This window comes from Battus philenor, unplaced genomic scaffold (genome assembly GCF_028537555.1).
Source record: "Battus philenor isolate CCGP_79_NKW_IND1 unplaced genomic scaffold, ilBatPhil1.0.hap1 SCAF_2, whole genome shotgun sequence".
Taxonomy (NCBI): domain Eukaryota; kingdom Metazoa; phylum Arthropoda; class Insecta; order Lepidoptera; family Papilionidae; genus Battus; species Battus philenor.
The window spans coordinates 11,771,213-11,791,285 of record NW_027181682.1 but is presented as its reverse complement, the minus strand read 5'-3'; the positions used below and the strand labels follow the sequence as shown (position 1 = coordinate 11,791,285).

General features: G+C 32.1%; 3 protein-coding genes across 3 annotated transcripts; 1 reads left to right on the top strand and 2 right to left on the bottom strand.

Annotated features, from left to right (window-relative positions):
- Positions 1–830: 830 nt before the first annotated feature.
- Positions 831–1,736, bottom strand: SmB (small ribonucleoprotein particle protein SmB). Its single transcript, XM_068765264.1, has 2 exons — positions 1,593–1,736; positions 831–1,471 (listed from the first exon to the last, which is right to left on the bottom strand). The coding sequence occupies exons 1-2, from the start codon at positions 1,593–1,595 to the stop codon at positions 908–910; spliced, it is 567 nt and encodes a 188-aa protein (XP_068621365.1). The 5' UTR covers positions 1,596–1,736; the 3' UTR covers positions 831–907.
- A 1,298-nt stretch (positions 1,737–3,034) lies between these two features.
- On the bottom strand, positions 3,035–5,318 carry LOC137922482 (Krueppel homolog 1-like). Its single transcript, XM_068765497.1, has 2 exons — positions 5,142–5,318; positions 3,035–4,422 (listed from the first exon to the last, which is right to left on the bottom strand). Exons 1-2 carry the CDS (start codon positions 5,146–5,148, stop codon positions 3,341–3,343), a joined length of 1,089 nt encoding a protein of 362 aa, XP_068621598.1. The 5' UTR covers positions 5,149–5,318; the 3' UTR covers positions 3,035–3,340.
- Positions 5,319–16,864: 11,546 nt separating this feature from the next.
- Positions 16,865–20,073, top strand: LOC137921922 (pre-mRNA-splicing factor CWC25 homolog). Its single transcript, XM_068764719.1, has 4 exons — positions 16,865–17,004; positions 17,090–17,299; positions 18,565–18,852; positions 19,209–20,073. Exons 1-4 carry the CDS (start codon positions 16,987–16,989, stop codon positions 20,004–20,006), a joined length of 1,314 nt encoding a protein of 437 aa, XP_068620820.1. The 5' UTR covers positions 16,865–16,986; the 3' UTR covers positions 20,007–20,073.

Here is a 20,073-nt window from a genome sequence, read left to right as displayed (position 1 = left end):
AATCATGTCATAACGGAGCAGCAACCGAAGAAAGTCAATGCAATGTTTGCAATGTAAAGAATAAATACTTTGTAGAAAACTAGAACTAGATATGAGATACTTGAAACCACTGAAAAATTTAAATTCTAAAAGCATTAAATGTAAAAATTTCTAGAACTCATTCTCAAACCAGTCTTCTCACTTGAATATACAGGCGTACTTTCTATATTAAATAGAAACCCGTATGTATGTGTTATACATACGATTTTTGTTCATTTTAATGAGAGTCAGTAGAGTATTAAGGGGATGAATTACTCTTAAATTTTTTTCAATCAATATGTTTTAAACAGGTTTATAAAGTCAATCATCTTGTAATATGCAAGACTACTAAGAGACCCATTTCTTTGTTTTTGAAAAAAATAAACGAATATATGGATACTTCCGATGAATTATTTTGTCAAGCTTTGGCAAAACAATTATACACATTATTCATAATTAAAACTCACTTCATAGTTAAATATAAGAAGTAATTTTTGTGCATATAAAGAATAAATGTAAGTCCTTTAAGAATGTTTCAACTTACACAGGATTTTTGTTTAAAGTTATTGGTTTTAATATTTTAGATTGATATCAAAATATTACATGAAATATATCTGAAAAACTTTACCTATTAAGTACATTGCTATTTATAGTCCTTTTACACAGAAAACAGTCTGCTTGCGGAAGTACTAGGTAGCCCCAAAGGAATAGTAAATGAAATCTGAAAAACTAAATAATATTCTCAAAAATACTTTGAAAGAAAAAATAAAAATATTTTAAGGATTTTTTTTACTGAGGAATAATAATAACTGTTATATACTAATAATTAATGTATATTTAAAAATGCACTCTTTTATGTGTTTACACAAAAAAATCACTAAACTTAAAATTAATAACGGCGCATGCCCGGTGGCCCACGATTGCCAGGACCGCCACGGCCCATCCCTGGCGGTGCGCCCATCATACCTGGCGGAGGACCACCCATCATAGGGCCACCGCGCATTTGAGGTGGCGCTGAAAGTTGTCCTCGTGATCCTGGTGCCATATGTTGTTGTGACGGACCTCCGACGCCTCTTGCTGGCCCTTGAAGACCAGGCGGTGGTCCTCCAGGACCTGCTCCCCGGCCCGCTGCCCTTCCTGCCCCTGGTCCACCGATTGCACCCGGCAATGGTACGCGGGGCAATCCTTCTTCTGGTGGTGGTGGACCTTCAATAGTAAGGGACACTATGTTTTCTCCACGGAGAAGGACAAAACCCAAAGTTCTCTTTTCTTCTCTATCTGCAGTTTTGCTATTTTTAGATTTAATTTTTCTGAACTCTTCACAATCGCCCAATATTAAATTCATATGCTTATCAAAGGCTTTAAACGTTCCTATAAATGTTCTGGAATCTTGTAAAATAACCCTTACTCTATAGTTAATATGCTGTTGCATTTTATTATTCTTTCCGATCGTCTGTAAATATAAACACAAAAGATTAAACAAGTATTAGTAATAATTTATTGTTTTTTTATCAAAAATAAAGAAAGTTTAATTCAAAGAAAACATAGTAAATGTAGAAAATATTAATACTTGCCATTTTGGCTTTGTGATTATTGTGCTAAATTAAGATAATATGAAGAACTTTATAATTTAGCAACAAAATATTGACAGATAGGAAACCGGCGGGTTTTTTCACTTGACATTTGCAAAACAAATATGGCGTTAGCGTCAAACATTTTAGGTCCGTTGACAGAATAAAACCATAGAGTACAATGAAGAAGAGTAAAATATAGATTCAAGGATTGAAAACATTTTTACTTCTGTTAAATTTGTTATCCTAGGGAAATGAAAGACTGTGTGGTATAAGTATGTCAAAATGTGTAAAATACATTGAAAGATATGATAAAATTTACTAAAATAAATGATAAAAATTACTAAAATAAATTTCATACGTAATAAATTTTTAAAAACCATTATTGTGTTTTTCCGTTTTTAACTTTCATATCCGATAAATTATAAATAATATTTAAAATTAATTATCTCGGTTTCCCTTTTGATATCAAAACTGTATCTCACATATATAAAACGCATAATGTTAAAAAGCATAATTTTTAGCTATAATATTATATTTAGTAATAGATGTTGACATTTCTGTATCTTAAGGATTTATTTTTCAGTATCTTCTACTTCAACTTTAACTGACAGTGAATCAAATAAAATACTTATTTCAATTAATTTCACATAAATGAAAACTGAGAAGAGCGATAGTATCTGCAATATATTATTATGGTTAAGTAAATAAAAATTTTGAACGCATATATATTTATATATATATATATATATATATTTAAATTGAAATTATATCTACTTCAACATAAAAAATAATTTAAGCGCCGTTACCATTAATTCTGTATTTTAGGGAATTTTTAATTTATTGCAAAAATATGTCTCATTGACAACACTACTGAAGAGCAACATTGCGCGCGAAATCTGAAATCATATTATCAATTTAGCTTTAGTGATTTAACTAGTTATTCTTGAATTCATTGTGTACGCATATTTACGAGGTTTTTTGTAATCTAAATTTGAAAATTATTTTCATATAACGTACGTAATGTAACTGAAAAGCCATTATTCATATTCTAGTAAATTTGTAAAGTGGAAAATTTATTTTTTTATCAATTTCCAAATTTGACAAACACATTATAAGACATCAATGCTGATAACAAAATGAACTTACCAGTTTCAATGCCCTTTTTCCAATAAAGGTTTCAGAGAAAATTCAGAGAAATCCTTTACAATTAATACAAATCGTATAAATATTTTATTTTTTGTTTATTTTAAAATCGTGCTTTAATATCCTTATGGAACTTATAATCTTATTTGCAATTGTTGTTGTAAATGTTGAAATCAGGAATATTATTAGGATTGGGGTTAACACAGTTGAAATTGTAATTTTTTGGTTAAATAAAGAAATGCCATGTCCATAAATATTACCAATTTTTTTATTTAAGTTAATGAAACATGAAAGTCGAGTTTATGATATTCATTGCTTACGATTAAAACATAAAAGATAAATACAAAACTTAGCCTAATTAACATTAACGGCACAAATATTTTATTTAAAGAACTAATTAGTCTTCAATTATTTTATTAAACAATTATTCTTACTTTAACAGAGAATTTCAGAATACTTGAAAATACCACATCTACACCGTACTAAACTAGAGCTACAAATGAACTAATGCAGTCCTTATATTATACAGCCTTCGATTAGAATTAAGCCCTTGCGACTAAGTATATTACAACAGAATTCAATTACAGATTCAAATTTAAATTATGCTACGATGAATCGGCAGCGGGAGGGGCGAATTGTATTACTGAAGTGTGACGTACCACGGGAACGGGAACGGGAATGGGTATTGAATCGGGATGAGGAATAAGCTTTCGCTTTCTAGGTGGGAGTGAGGAAGGAGCGAGAGTGAAATGTATGCTCGTTGTTGGGGGAGAAGGGGAAGGGGTGGGTGCGGGGATAGGAACGGGTGTGAGGGTGGGGGTGGGGGCGGTGTATGACGACACGATGGTTGTCGGGATAATGGCGCATGGTGGTGATGGCGGGGAACTCGGTGGCGTCGGTGGCAACTGTTGTAAAGCTGCTTCTACTATATCACACATGGCATTTCCATTTCCAGTCATCTGCACCGTCATAGACGATGGAGCTCGTGGCGTTTCCGCCCCGTGTTCTTTGTAGATATGAGCTTCCATTTGTTTCTTTGTATTAAATGTTCCATCACACACTGTGCAACGATAACAGCGTTCACCGTAATGTTGAAAGCGGTGTAGTTTTAAAACATGGTTGTAGCCAAAGTCACGGAGACATATATCGCAGGTGTATGGCCTTTCGCCTGTATGCGTGCGAGAATGAACTTTTAGTTGTTTCGAACAGGTAAATCCTTTTCCACAGCCGGGTGCAGGGCACCGATAGGGTTTTTCTCCAGTATGAGTTCTCAAATGAATGACCAGCTGGCCAGATTGTATGAACGTTTTGTGACAATGCGGGCAAGCGTGCGGCCTCTCGCCGGTGTGGATACGGGCGTGACGATGAAGTTTACCCGAGTGCTCGAAGGCTGCGCCGCAGACGCCGCAGCGATATGGGCGCTCCTTGGTGTGGATTCGTCGATGTACTTGCAAGTTCTCCTTAACACTGAACATCTTGTGGCAATATTCACATTCAAAAGGCCGTTCACCTGTGTGGGTCCGATAGTGTCGCACGAGTCGCGCGGGGACAGCGAAAGTTTTGTGGCAGACATCACAACGGTGAGCGTCGGCGGCCACCCGATGGGAGCGGGCGTGAGCGGTGAGCGCGCTGCGCGTCGAAAGCGTCAGCCCGCATTCTCCACACTGGTGTGCACGCTCGTCTTCGCCTGTCGAACGATTTGTTTTAATGTCAGGAGACGGAATATAGTTCATTATTTATTAGCCGGCTATTATATAAAATAGTTGAACACGTATAATCGCGACGACCGTTCACAGTGCAATGTCTGTTGTGGACGGCATGCGGCGATCAGGAAAATCAGGATGCACATACAGGGCCATAAAGGGGCGCGAACGGGTAGAGAGGCGCGAGGAACAAGGCAGAGTGAATGTCCTCTGACAGCACGTGGAGGCCGGTACCTCGGTTTCGGCCCGATAGTGCCGCGGTACGCGCCTCCACGTGTTTGGGCCGCCGACCCCGTATCCGCACTGAACCTCGCCCCGCGCACTTCCCCCACTTTCGTTTTAGCCTCGTGCAATACATTAATATTATATCTGTAGAGTATGGGTATGGTTATCTACATGAACGTAAACCTAATTAAAACACGGAATTTTATATTTTACTTGTACGTATGCTTGGTAAATAATATTATTTAACATATACTTGTTACATATAGATATATACTGTAAGTTTATTGCATATTATAATAATTTAATTACAAAATTAATTAAAAAATAGAAAAAAAAAACTGTCAAATTAGAACAACGATTTTATACATAATTATACTTGTTAAAATCAATCAATTAATATTAATTTAATAGACGCTTTATAAAAAATATACTTATAAAATATAACTTGGTGGATAATAAATCAGTTTAGAAGACTCACCTATCATTTTTGTTAGCGTTTATAGAAACTTTGTTAAGTGTGGTTCAATGGCGTCGATGTTGGTGTAGGTTGCGATTTCTTATTTAGACAACTAAGCTAGCGCACACCCGACTGACGGTCCACGGCCGAATGCGGAATTCGCAAGCCAGAGCCAACGCGTGTGTCCTCCGCTCTCCTCTACACCGCACACAGCCCTCTTGATTGCTATTATACTGACAAGAGTTTGTCCGTGTTGGCGCTTGTTTTAAATGTGTGAGTAATATAATGACTGTGTTTTCTGTGCCTCAATAAAATAAATTATTTAGCTTCGGTACAATTTGTTATATATGTTCTTTGTCACAAAAAGCTTTATATATATTTTAAAGTTTTTAATAAAGATAAATGTCACTTTTGTTATATAAATTATTTAAAAATCGAAAATGGATTTAATTATTTTCAATTGAATTTATAATTTTCAAAACAATATTATAAGACATAAAAATGTAATTTCCATATATATAATACTGACACTTTATTATTATCTCCAATTTATTCTTTTATTAAAACTAACCATCGAATTTAAAACAAGAAAATAATATTTTAAATAAGCATGATAATAATTAATGAAACTCAACATAAAGTAAAAAGTTTGATTATTACTATGATTATATTAAATATATCTATCAAAATATAATAGTATGTGTTATAAATTGTTTTAAATCAAAATCACAAAATGAACACGCACACTAATGCAGTGCTGTATACAAAACCGCTGATGTTGGGTCAGGAACAATAATAATGGCAGTATAGCTATATTATACAACGTACATACGACAGACTACCGCGGTTCTGTTGAAGGTTGACCGAGAGGGCAGCGGCGAGTAGCGCAGCGGCGGCGGGGCACCACGTGGAGGCCCACCGCGGTTTCGAAGCGCGTGTGAACTCTCCGCCACAGTGCGCGTGCGTGACTTGTTGACTCCTCCCGTTCGCTACCTTCCATACTTATATTTTGTGTCTGCTTGTCTAGGGCAATGTATATGTTATAAAGGTCGATGAGACCCGGCCGAATTCTACGGAGTTTCCTATTGGCCCTCGCATACCATTATTAATTGAGAAATGAATATTTAAAATTTTAAAAGTTCTTATATGATTAACTAAACTAAGTTATTTGTTGACATTATTTAATATTTATTAGTTAAAGTATTTTCAAAAAGAGAATGTGGTGTTTATGACACATTTTAATTTTTTTATCAACATTATACCACTGTATTCAGTTTAGATGTTATAAAATGTTGATGTTATACACATAAACAGGAATTGTTTGTCCCATTTCCAGTAATAATATTCCATATAATTAAAATCATTAAAAGACAGAGGTCGGAATACACATAATAAGAACATCCTTTGAAAAAAGTTATGAAAATTCTGTTAAGTTAAATATTTTGTTTTTGTTAAATATTTGTTTTATTTTAAAACATCTGTATTTTCAGTCATTTTACAACGTCGATTTTTTTTAAATCTTATGTTTTTATTAAAGTGTACGGCTTGAAATGTATTAAAATTTTAAAGTGGACCTAACTTAGTTGTTCTTTAATTTTTATTTCTTCTAATTTCTATTCTAATATTTTTATCTTTAATAAGTCTTATCCTTTTAATTTTAGTTTGTGATTTTCCTGTGTACGTTTTTAATCACTACAAAAAAAATAACAGAAAGTATAAATTTCTCTTAATAATTTATCATCTATTTTGAAATGAAAAACTGATAGAAACATTACATTAATATTTTCAATCCGGCATAACCTTTAAATGTTTTATATCAATGTTTCTCTCATAATGACAAATTCCTTTTAAATTAAATTTATACAAAAACGATAAAGAATGAAAATGTATAAGATTCATTAAATATGGCTGTCAAGAAAAGAAAACAAACATTCTGCGTAAGTATTGATAAAGCGTAATCGAACAAACGAATTATGTAACAATGACTTGCAACATGTTCTTTTGCTCGTAAGCGATAATAAAATAACACTATAGAATAATATTCCTTTGAGTTTTAACTGAACATTTGAAAATCGAAACGTACAACTTTCTTTTTTTTTTAAGTAAATCGAAGGCATAACCAACAAAGCTTATCTAAGAGCATTTATTAAAAGTACATTTACATCATTGACAGGTCACAAATTATAAACCAGTATTTTTTTTTATTGAAATTAATATTAATATAGTTTTAAAATGTTTTATAAGAAGTATCGTATGTATGAACGAGCCGTTACTAATACGAACACCCAAGTTGCATTCAACTCTTTCACGATATTTTACGTAATAATCTATAAAATGATTTAGATATGTAATCATAATTAAAAATAAAGTTACTTGTAAACATCGTATTTACGAAGCCTATATCGTTCCTATGTTTTACTTTATAAGACTTAAAAAATTGATCTTACATGTCTCAAGACAAAAAATCTTTGGAACTGAAGTTATAAATGGCTGTGGACTCAAAATAAAGTATGGTAATGACAGGCAGGTAGTCGTTGTCAGGTTATTGAATGCTTTGTCAGTAGCAAAAAGTCGTGCATAATTACTATTAGTTTAAAAAAAAAGAATATATATAACTACTTCTCTAACCTCTAAAATCGAATCGTATAAAATTGACTAGTTAAAGTTTATAACTTGTTACTTATTCTTATAAGTATAACATGCATTTGTGTTATACATGTCTAAGTATGTAATTAGAAATTTTATACTCGCAGATATGTATAAAGGAACTATGACAGTCACGCTAATTGTGTGATTTTTTTTTTTAAATTACGGTTAAATAAATCATTAAAGTATTAACTTTAGTGAATTATTTAACCGTATATACGTTTCTAATCGTTTTAAATCGTATATATGCTTATAAATTATTATAAACGTATATACGATAAAACCTTTAAATTCTAATATTTACTAGTTAGTTTCATTGATGTCAATAAATAGCAGCGTGCAAAGAATATTTTTATTACAATAAACATTTTAGGTTATTTTTTTCTCTTAGTCGATATTAAGTCAACATTGACGGCTTATTATCATCATTATCATTTCAGCCATAGGACATCTACTGCTGGATATAGATTTCCCCATAGACTTTCAATAAGACTAGCTGGAAGTGGTCTGTATCCGGCATCTTCATCCTTGGTACGCGTTATTTTTTAATTTTACGTGTACTATCTAAGTGTAAAAATATGAAATAATAATAATTGTTCATTATTTACAGTATTTTGTTTGGATGAGCATCGTAGGTAACGAAACAGTTTGGTTAATTAGGCTATAGTTAGAATTTGCTTTTATTATCCTAGATAAAATTGCATTATTCTGGGCCATGTTTCAAAGATACACATATTCAGACGAATGGCGAACGATCTATGTATATCGGTTTTGAAGATCTGTGTTGTTAAGTGAAGAAGTGTGCAATATTTAGTGCTCTATTCAAAGAGCAGTCTCCTCGGCAGCTTCATCTCAGGCCGTTACATTATATGTTCGAATTAGAAGTCGCCAAGCCCCAGTTTTCTTTAACAAAAAAACCTCAATACCAAACAAGATGGCAATCAATATCGACTACAAACGTGATAAATAAAGGAACATGGAGAGTACAAAATATATTATTTAGCATAAGTTAATACTGTTAGTGTTATTGATCTATCACTTTATAACGTGTTCTCCCACTCAAGTCCTCACTGGCAAGCTCACAATGACCATGAAGTGGGCTATGCTAGATTTGAAGACGTACAAAAGTAAGCGTCATAGCCCAACGAATAAGCAAGTTGAAGTGGGCAGGCCACATAGTGCGCAGAACAGATGGCTGCAAGGGCCTTAAGGTTTTAGAGTGGATACAACAGAGCGGCAAGCGCAGCGTAAAACGTCCACCCTCAAGAGTAAACAACCTTGTTAATGTCGTCGCAACACGCTGGATGCAGATCGCTCACACCCTCTCCTAATAAAAGTATACGGTGGAGGCCTATGTCCAGCAGTAGATGTTTTGCCAGCTGAAATTGTGACGATAAACTTTTATTGCATAACGTTTAATTATATGTTTTAGTATTTATTCGTGGACAAGCAATAGAATATATTATCCATAACATATATATTTTAAATATTATACAAAGTAGTATTACAATACAGATGTAATTTCATATTATAAATGTAGTTTATTTAAAAAAATAGTTTTGTTCAGCATTGATTATATGTTATTGGAGCATAATTTTTTTTAAATTCGACGAAAAGATATTGCTAGGAGCATTTCAAAATTATATAGTTTTGTTCCATAAAAGTCATTTCTGGAACTTGTGCATAATTTGGTTTATACAGCCTACACAACGGGCGGTCGCAATCTTTATAGGTACCAATAACGATGTAGTATATGTATGTACATATTGAGATAACAATGACAAAGCAAATGACCTTTTCTTTGTTTTCTTCCTTTAACTAATATTGTACAGACGATAAATTATGGATTGATTCAATATTATCAACCATTATATATCGAGTATTTTTTTTCAGTACTGTTATCTAATTAATTATTTATTATACAATTGATTTTTCTTAATATTTTAAATTTTTTAAATTTCCCTAGATTTCATGTTGATATTTTTGATTTTTTTAAATTATTCCTAAACATTATTATTTTTTCTATTGTTCTATAGATTAATTTTAGTTATCTTTTTTAGTAATAACTATTACAGTACTTATTTAATTAAAGGTTCAGTTAACTAAAATACAATTAAATTTATCAAAAAATATATTTCATAACGCTAATAAACATTTACTGAAATTTTCACTTCTATTGACTCGAAAAGGCAAGTTTGATAAATTTATTTACTTCTGATTTCATCTCGTTATTGGTACTTTTTTAAGAAATGATTCCTTTAATTTTTGAATTTATTCTATTTTTTTGTTGATCAATTTTAATAATCTGCTTTTCTCTTTGACTAGTAATATGTTCTTAGGTCACAGTATGTATTATTGTTCAGTTAACCAAAACCTATTTCAATGAAATCACTATTTTATAACAATGATTGATTTTCACTAATTCACTATTAAGCAGGAAGGCGGGCTTACTCATGTATTTTATAAAATTACACGAGTTTTATATTTTAATAAGGCGTTATTTAAGGTGGATTATAGGAATAAGAAATATTTTTATGAGGTATGTAAGGCGTCTTGTAAAACGTAGAGGCAAGGGTGCAGGGCGCGGTAAGAGGGGCGAAGCCACGACACGCGCAGTACGGTCAGCGATCGCTCGAAACCGCAGTGATGAGGCCAGGCGGCGCGTGCGCCCGATTCAACCTTCCTCAACGCGACCGCAACTGACCCGCACTACGCCACAGACAAGGTTTGCACGACGACTTGTTCGCAGCCTCGCGCATTGCACGGAACATTTAAAACAATATTTTCAAAAGTATTTACAATTTCCTTGCCTTGCTATAATTACTTTGCGGTAACAGTCTTTTCAATAGCAAGGTACGTAAAGAATATAATCGTCCAAAAAAAAAAAAAGAATTTGGATTAGGTATTATATTAGGAATAATTTAATTTCCGATCTTGTGTGTTAGAAACCGGTTATCTACCAATCCACAAAAAAAATCTATTTAGAATTGTTAAAAAATTATGATGTGATTTAAGAGAATTTTAAAATCGACATTCAAACTTATAAACTTCATAATCGTTTTTACATTTTTTTACGTTTTTAATCTTTGGATATGTATTTAAAAATTTAAACTTTAACTACATTTTGTATTTTTATTCAACATATATTTTTGTTAACAATTTTCCCAACATATGCACTAAAATTAAACTAAATATGTAAATAATGCTATATGGGGTAAATATATTCACTAATTATATCAAAATGTACGTTTTAATCAAGATGTCATTTTCGTGTGAAGCAAATTGAAAATGTTTTTATTAACTGGTAGAGGCTTGAACAAAAAATTCAAAGACAAGGTTTGCACGATGACTTGCTCGCAGCGTCGCGCATTGCATGGCATGTTTTTTTTACCAGTCACCTGAAATCATCAGCCGTCAAATGGCAGAGCCTTTTTATATAAAGTAAATATTTTTTTCATTTAGCTTTTATTTTACAATTAATTATATTTATTTACTCCTTTCTTATTTATGTTTATTTATGCGACCAACGTAAGCTTGTTTATTAATTCCTGATTTATTTTTTTCCCTGGATTATTTATTATCAATTACTACTTATTCATTACTAATTATTTGCTCTTATTTTTAATACATTAAAATTTATTTTTGATGTTTTCTCTCTGTTGAATTTATTTACTAATTCTATCTAGAAAGTTTTTTTTTTAAACAGATTCCGTTTTTGGGGTCCTTTCGTTCATCCTGCACATGTAGAGGCGTTAAGTATTCGGGCATGTAAGTATTAAGTATATTAAATAAATTTGTCAGTTTATTTTTTTCTCATTCTCCTTCTATTCTTGACAAATTGTTTCGTGCGTTCCTTACGTCATTCACAATGTCTATCTTTTCAACACTTACATATCATCCGCCTTTCATCGCCTTCCTCTATCTATAATGTTATTTACAATTTCATACATACATACATACAATACATTTTTCATCTATTATTCAAATAGATGGCATTGAGGCACACCGTTCCTCTCTATAATTCGTAATGTTTGGAAATGGAAGTGGAATGTTTTAAACTATATTTTCAAAAGTATTTATCATTTTAATACCCACATACACTATTACTACCAATCTAAACATATAAATAATGCTAAATAAGATAAATCTTTAAACAATATAAATGTGATATTTTAAATTTTTTACGATTTTAACTATGAAACATTCTTGTGAAACAAATGAACAGCGGTTTTATTATACTGTCGACGGTTATCAACAAAAAATACGCGAATCGGGCTTGTAACAGCAAAGCTATTTTTAAGATTTCTTAGCCATGTTTCTGTTTAGAACCACAAACAATAAAATTATTACTTTTTTATTATATTCCGACTGAAACCGCTGCGTCGGGCTTTTTATTAGTCAATTGTACGTACTTATTCAGTTGTTCTGGACGGATTATATTAAGTCCCCAGAATTCATTAACATTTAATTTAATTCAAACGAATCCTTGTTCACTCATTTAACAACTCCACTTGCTAAAGTTGCCAATAAATTGTTAACCTATCATCATCATCATCTCAGCTGTATGACGTCGCCTGCAAGGCATAAGCCTCCCTCTAAGATCACTTCAATCTTGCTCTACCTGTATTTCACGTAAATAATATTAATCCGGCTAGACGTTTCATTATCTAAGGTAATATATTTTATATTAAACATGACCCATACAAATATAATAATATCTTTAGTTTTCTTTTATGATTTTAAATAAAACGAATAAAATATTTTTAAATTATGATCATTTGACAAATGACTCAAAAATAGGTAATAAACAATGATTTGTACTTACTAACTTATGTTTTCCTAATCATTCATCCGTAAGTTCTTTGCTGAACATAGGTCATTGCAAACTCTCTATTTGAGGCAGCTTTATACAAAATCTATTAGAGTTATTCGGATGTCATCGGTGTCCACGTGTATTCTCAAAGCGACCAATCTGTTTTTGGCGGAAAACTTCCCGAAGAAAATTCATCGAAGCTCTGGCTCTGGCTGGATAATTATCACTTATTACATTTATCGCGAAGCCTCGAGAATTTTAAAAAAAAGTCTAATTTTCCCATTCGTGGATAAGGCATTAAAAACAGTTACTCCGGGGCAAATGTTTTTAATGTTTTAGTTGAGGGGTGCGGGTTTTTGGAGACCAATAACGGCAGTTTTGCTTGTTTACGTCGTTTAAGGGAAAATGAGCCTCGTCGCTCCAAAAAATGGTAGTTACAGGCCAAAATCGCTCCAACATCGTTCGCCAAAATTTTTTTCGTGAAACGAAGTCACTTTTTTTAGTTCTTGAACAATAAGGATTTTAAAAGAATTGATCTTTAGATACTGTTTTGAAATTTCATGAATGATCACTCTTGTAAGTCTACCACCAGATACACGTATATGTAAAACAAAAAGGGGACGTCCATAGTATATTTACAAGGCACCGTGAAAAAGTGGCTGTACTAAAATTTCGCCTGCAAAAATCTGAAATTAATTTCTAATAATCGGAATTAGATATTTTAACAAAAATTCGTAAAACATTTATAAACTGCCATTATGAAAAAATCGAACTGAAAGAGGTTTAGCGTTTTTGGTAACAAAGTTTTTGGTAACATTTTCTACATAGTTTATTATAATTTTTGTCGCTTTTTCATTACTGTGGGTCGTCGTGCCCAAACATATCAATCTCCTCAACTATTGTTCTATAGGTTTTTTGTTGTTAAAGCTTATGGAGCAATGGGCAGTGTTCCATGCTTTTATGACTATGTCTGTTCAGCGAGTTGGCAACCGTCTTCTAGCCTTTTTAACATCTCTTGTACATTGCCGACAATGGCCTTGCCTATGACCGAGGTACTTAAAGATTATACGTAAGCGAATTATGGGCAGTCGAGCTCATAAATTTTATGGGGATAGACGAATTAATACGGCGCGCTATCCACGGGATTTTTAGCATGCAGCGCGCTGTACACAGGACTCGTAATATTCGGCGCCAATACCACATCTCGAATATGTCTATCCTTTATCACTTTATTACCGGATTGTAAGGCTGCTGAGAAAAATTCTAGCACTGCAACCTTATTACAATAATTGGAAGTTGTCGTCCCCTATATTTTATGAGTTGGCCTCGCCGGCAAGGACGTTTTATTCTTGACTGGTTGCTAATTATTTTAAATATTGTTTGTTTTACTTTCGTTGCCTCATTTTCTCGATATCACGACGGCGCGATGTTTGTAGGTTCTCGGAGGGTTCGACATAGTAATGTGTATTTGCCCGCCTTGCAAACTTCCATTACGTACGAACCAAGTGTATGAACCTGTTTTGTACGACAGAGGTTTGTGTAATTTTTGTGGGTTTGTGTTTGTAAGGATATGTCTAATGAGAACTTTGTAGTGTCATTCTATTCGTGACTTTTCACTGCAGCTGTAGAGTCGAGGAAAGAGGTTGCAAAAGACGAATGCTGCTTTATTTTCAAATGTAACGTGCTCTCTTTGATTTCTCTCTCAAAATTAAGTTTGTCATACAGGACGACACTGAACTTACTAGGCTTTTGGAGGAAAGGAGGCGGTTCTGTTTCGAGAAGGGCATTGCTTCCCATTTTATGTTAATCTTTTTTATACATTTCCGGAAGTAGCACCTTAAGAGGCTTGGAGAAATGGGCCAAAGGCGTCGGTAGTTCTGCCGGAAGTGTATATGCTGATGTAGTCTACGAATAGAGCCAAATCAATACATTTACATATATCAATACACATACATTTTTACAATAATATTAGAACACAATTTACGTTTGTGTTCGATTGAAAGTTATAGAGATATTGTTTGTCATTATACTTAGTTATTGATTTTACTGTCACTCTTCGAAATGTTTTTTCTTAAATTCGGATTGAATATGAAAATTATCCTAATAAAATTATCTTGTTTCTCTGATTGTACTCTCGAGTGAAATGTCACAGAGGAGGAAACGTTAGGCGAGAATGGAATTTTCTCACATGTTATTTAAGATGTGCTTTCCAGATCTAAATTGTTCCTAGTCTTTACTGATGTAGATTTACATTTACAATACATTTACATTTACATACAAATTATTTACATTTACATACAAATTCAAATAAATCATGGACACAAAACAGTTGAAAAAACAGAATGGCAACGGTTTCGATTAACGTAGTTACATGTCTTGTGTAACGTAGTTACGATAAGTGTTTGTATGATATTATATTTCTATTTTACAGCAAAGCATAGTATTACTCGAAAAACTGATAATCCTCATAACATTCTAAAATTGAAACAAATCGTTGCTGCAGTTACATACACTCATTAATATATTTTGCTAAAAGAAATAGGAAAATGAATCAAAAATCTATGACTTTGTTCTTGTTTTTTTTATTGTATATAACATAGTTATAACATAATATACAAGTTAGGTCACGGTTTTTGAGAAATTATTAACTTATTTACACCACTATACAACAAACAGCAGAAATTTTTAAATATGAAAATAATGATGGTGTATAGCAACACATTGGCTTAAATATACAACAATAAAATCGTTACGTATTCAAACAAAAGATTTGAACACTGTTGTAATAAGATGACGAATACACAATCACAATAATTGCACATTTTTATTACATTGGTTTATATACTTTATTAGCTTTTGTTTAATTGTCGTTAAATACAAGTATTGTTTGAATTTGTTAGGTAATTTTGAGGATAACCGATTAATTTCTTGTTTCACGTTATCTCTTATTTCACCTACCATCATTAATTTATCTGCTAAAAGGTTATCTGTCAGGCAACCTTTGCACATGGTATAAAAAAATTTAAATAAATAAACATACGTAATAAAGATAAAAGTATGTGTTTTAATACTTTCAACTATCCATAACGTTCCTTAAAAGGTATAATCATCTTAAAATAAGTTTATAGTAATACATACAACAGGCACGTAATACATATATTTACGTTAAAAAAAATTATGTAAGCGTCTGTGGAGTCATTGACCCGACAGACAAGGCAGCACGCCGGTCTCTGCCGGGAAAGACGAAATGGAGACAAGAAGGTTGAATGACCGACCTCGCTGCCTACTGTAACATTAAATATATTGATATAGTTTCTAAATACGTAAATACGTACAAATGATAACTACTCTGTGAGTAATTTCGTTAACTAATATATTACTATAAGATTTAAGAAAATACAACAGATTTTAATAATGCATTATGTAATATTAACAAATTATTATTTTTATGCGTTTTATTTAACTATTAAGAAAAAGCGTAATTATTTTTTATTAAATATTTTGTGCCGTAGTTGGTTTTTAATGAAAATATGGTTTACATTTTTATTACAGTTATCATCCGATTTTAAGCACCCTGTATCTAATGAAATTACCGGGGTCCTGACTTCAGCATATAGCGCATAAGGTGAAAGGCAGTATTACTTGCCACTGGGTAAACGTCACGTTTCTTTCTGGTGAAAAAGGAGAAAAGCGCCCTCTGTGTGTTACATGCTTATGAATTCCGAAATATTCGCAGAAATACGTGTATCTATGTTTAGTACATAAATCAAGAGGTTTATGGGGCTTTAGATGAGGTCTTACATTAAAAAAACTTTAATTATTATTAAAAAAGAATGTTGAGTGATAATATTCCTTAAAAATACTGGTTTACTTTTACCAGAATGGTAGTGATAATGAAAAAACATATGTGCATAAAAATATGCCCTTCGTAAAAACATCATAAAATACGCTTTTAAAAACTTTAAAAAATGTGGTAATCATTTGACAAAAGCAATTTTTCAAAATTCCTATTTTGAAGATTTTTTTATGCAGAAAACATACATCACCATACGGTCACGCAGACAACCTAGTATTTGCAAGAATCATAATACACATAAATATTTCACAAATAACTTACAATTAAAAGCTTTATCATATTAAATTTAATTGTAAAAATTAAGTGTATTTTATTTAGGTAAAACAAAATCTTGTTAATAATTTAACTCAAGGCTGGATGTATTAGGTCTTTGTCTTTTATTACAGCAAGAAAAAAAAAGAAATACTAATTTAACTTTTGATACTAGACAAAGTTGTTTGTGTTAATGATATTTGTTGTTTTTAATATATGTCCAGTAAAGATTACCTCTAATTTTTTTTCAATTAGCATTTAGGTGATTTCTAGTTGAAGTTTATATACCAGTATCCATCATGGGTGGTGGGGATTTGGTAAGATACTATTTATCTACCTGTGGTGTTATTATTTTTGTAACATGATATCTAAATTGTATAAATATGTTCTGATCACTGTTAGAATGCTAAAAAAGCATGGCACCCGAGTACTTTAAAAAACCAAGAGCGTGTATGGAAGGCAGAGCAAGCAGCAGCTGAAGAAAAAAAACGTATAATGGAGTTGCAACGCGAACGTGCTGAAGAAAGAGACAGAGAGGAATTAAATAAAATAACTAAACGCACAACTGGCAGCAGTTCATGTAATGAGGATCGTTTACATTGGATGTATGATGTAAGTAAATAAATACTACTTAATTTTTTTATTCTTATAATGAACTAAAACTTAAAATAGTGGATAGAACAAACTGTAAAAAATGACCTACAGAATCTGTTAAGACTGATCATTGACATCTTAAAGAAGTGCCAATGACATAAAGCAGGCATAACCAATATTCATGTAAATGTTGATGATAAATTGTCTCCATTTAATAATAAAAAAAAAAAAATGATCTTCATTGTTTGTAAGAACTTTGAGAGATAATACTTAGTTACTCAATCTAGTACGTACAAATACTTTGTTACTAAATTTACTCATCAGAACTATATACAAAATAAATTATGCATTATGCTGGTCTGTCGTTTTTTGATGAACTTTGGGATATATACTTTTACTTCTTTACTGTCGTAGGTGTTATTGTGTAGGTTTATCTAATTTTTCTTCAGTATTAACAAGTTTTTATTTTTGACAAATGTATTTAATTAAAAAACTCAAATGCGATGTTCTTCTTTTTCCAAACTCCTTTTTCATTTTTCATTGATAATTTAAGCGTTTCAGGTGATTTTTGAAAGTGTTTGCCATTCAAATAAATATATTTATAGTACTTTCCAGTATAAAATTTCATTTATCATTATTCATATCATTATTTATATTGGGATTGTTATTTAATGGATTTGTGAACTGCTTTGATGACTGTTAGTATCTTTACCGTATGAGGACAGTCACCTTTTGCTTTCAAGAATAAGTTTATGCTTATACATTTGATAGAATGATAAATAACATCTGTGAAGAAAGTTTATAAATTTGTGGTGTTCATTGTAGACCATGGCTTTCTGTATGGTGAAGGATCATGGTATCTAAGAAATACCCTTCATATGTCAGACAGGTTACATTATCATGTTAATGTCACCAACATGGAGGATGAGATGATTATTCCATCAGAAAGTTGGCAAGAATTGAGAGCATGTTCCAACCCTCTAACTTTACCCAATAGAGAGCCTATTAAGCTTGGCTATTACACTCCATTACCATGCAGCAAGCCATCTGATGTTTTAGGCATATTTCTTAGGTACTATACTTCTTTCACATACAGAGAGCTGTGGTTTACAATGTTATACCACAAACTTAATTAATCAACTTTATCATTATAATCTTGCATTGCACAAATACTGTAATTCTGTATTTACTCTTGAGTATTCAAATATCAAGTATGTGGCAAACAACCAAATAGATATTTTTTTTGCCATTAGTTATATTTCACCTTTTATTTTCTGTTCCAGAAACCTGATAAAAAGATACAACATGAAGACTACCTTCTGGGTAAATCTGTTGATGCAAACCATGACCAAGTGGATAATGCAAATCAGGATATTATACCAGCAGTAGCCCGAAGAGTAGTAGGTTCCAGCATGTTGGCCATGTCAAGTAACACTCAAGTAGATTTGGCTCGAAAGCTTAGAGAGGATCCCTTATTATTAATTAAAGAGAGAGAGCGAGCTGCGAGGGCTGCTCTTTTAAATAATCCATTACAGCGTCGTCGACTCACCGAATTATTAAGGAAAGAACAAGTAAGAAATATAGGCTTATGACTGCCTCCTAATTTTAACTGTTATTATTTTTTTTCTCAAGTAGCAATTGGGTATGTTCAATGTCACTTAGTTTTCTATGGAGATCGGCTAACATAACCTGTATTTGTCACTATATTTAAATTGATTTGATGAAAGATTGTTATGAACTATTTTTTAAATAAGGCTATGTGCTTTTTAAATTTTGGCTTAGGTTAAAATTCCGTTGTTGTTTTATTAAATTTTATTAAATATTAAAGGTATTTTATGAATATAAAAAAGGTAAAATGTTTATTAATTAATTAACAAAAAAGGAAATAGGCCAATCCAATTAAAGTAATAAAAGATGTTTATTTTAGAATGAAAGAAAGGAGTTGAAAAATGATAAAAAGACAAAGAAGAAACATGATATAGATAACATATTAGCAGAAAAATTAAATTCATTGGGTGCTAAAAATGGACTTGATTTAAAAGCTTTGCTTGCTTCGGATGAATCATCATCATCATCGTCATCTTCTGACGAAGATAAACACAAAAAGAAGAAAAAAGAGAAAAAGAGCAAAAAGAAAAAAATGAAAAGGGAGAAAAGTCGAAAAGATAAACGTTCAGAATCACCGAAAAAAGAAATTAAAAAGGCAAAAAAAAGGAATAAAGAAGAGCACGAACAGCATACAAAGCAGAATAAAAGGAAGTATAAAGAATATAAAAGTGAAGAAGAATCAATACAAATGAAAAGACATAGATCAGATGATGAAACTGGGAAAAAACAAAACAAATTTGACAAAAATCTTTGCAAAGACCGAGAGGAGGACTATAGAAGTAAAAGAAAATATGATGCTGAATATGACGTACGAAGGCATAAACACGCATCAGAGCCTAACATAAAAACAAGTGTAAGAATGAGTAAAGAGGAGAAGGCTGCTAAATTAGCAGAGATGGCGGCGGCTGGGGCTCAACGAGAAGTTGAGCGTGGACGTCGTGTAGCAAAACAAATAGCAGAAAAGGAGGCCTCTGAAAAGACTTCAAATACACATCTTCCGAGGGTTCGTAATGAAGCGCGTGCATTGCCAGATTCTCTTGAGAGTCGTATCCATTCAAATAGACACTATATTCAACGAAATCAACGACATATGAATGAACATTTTGCTCGGCGGTAGCGTAATATTCAAAATGTATTATTTAATTAACAAATAAAACGAATGAACTTAATGAAGGTATTATTTA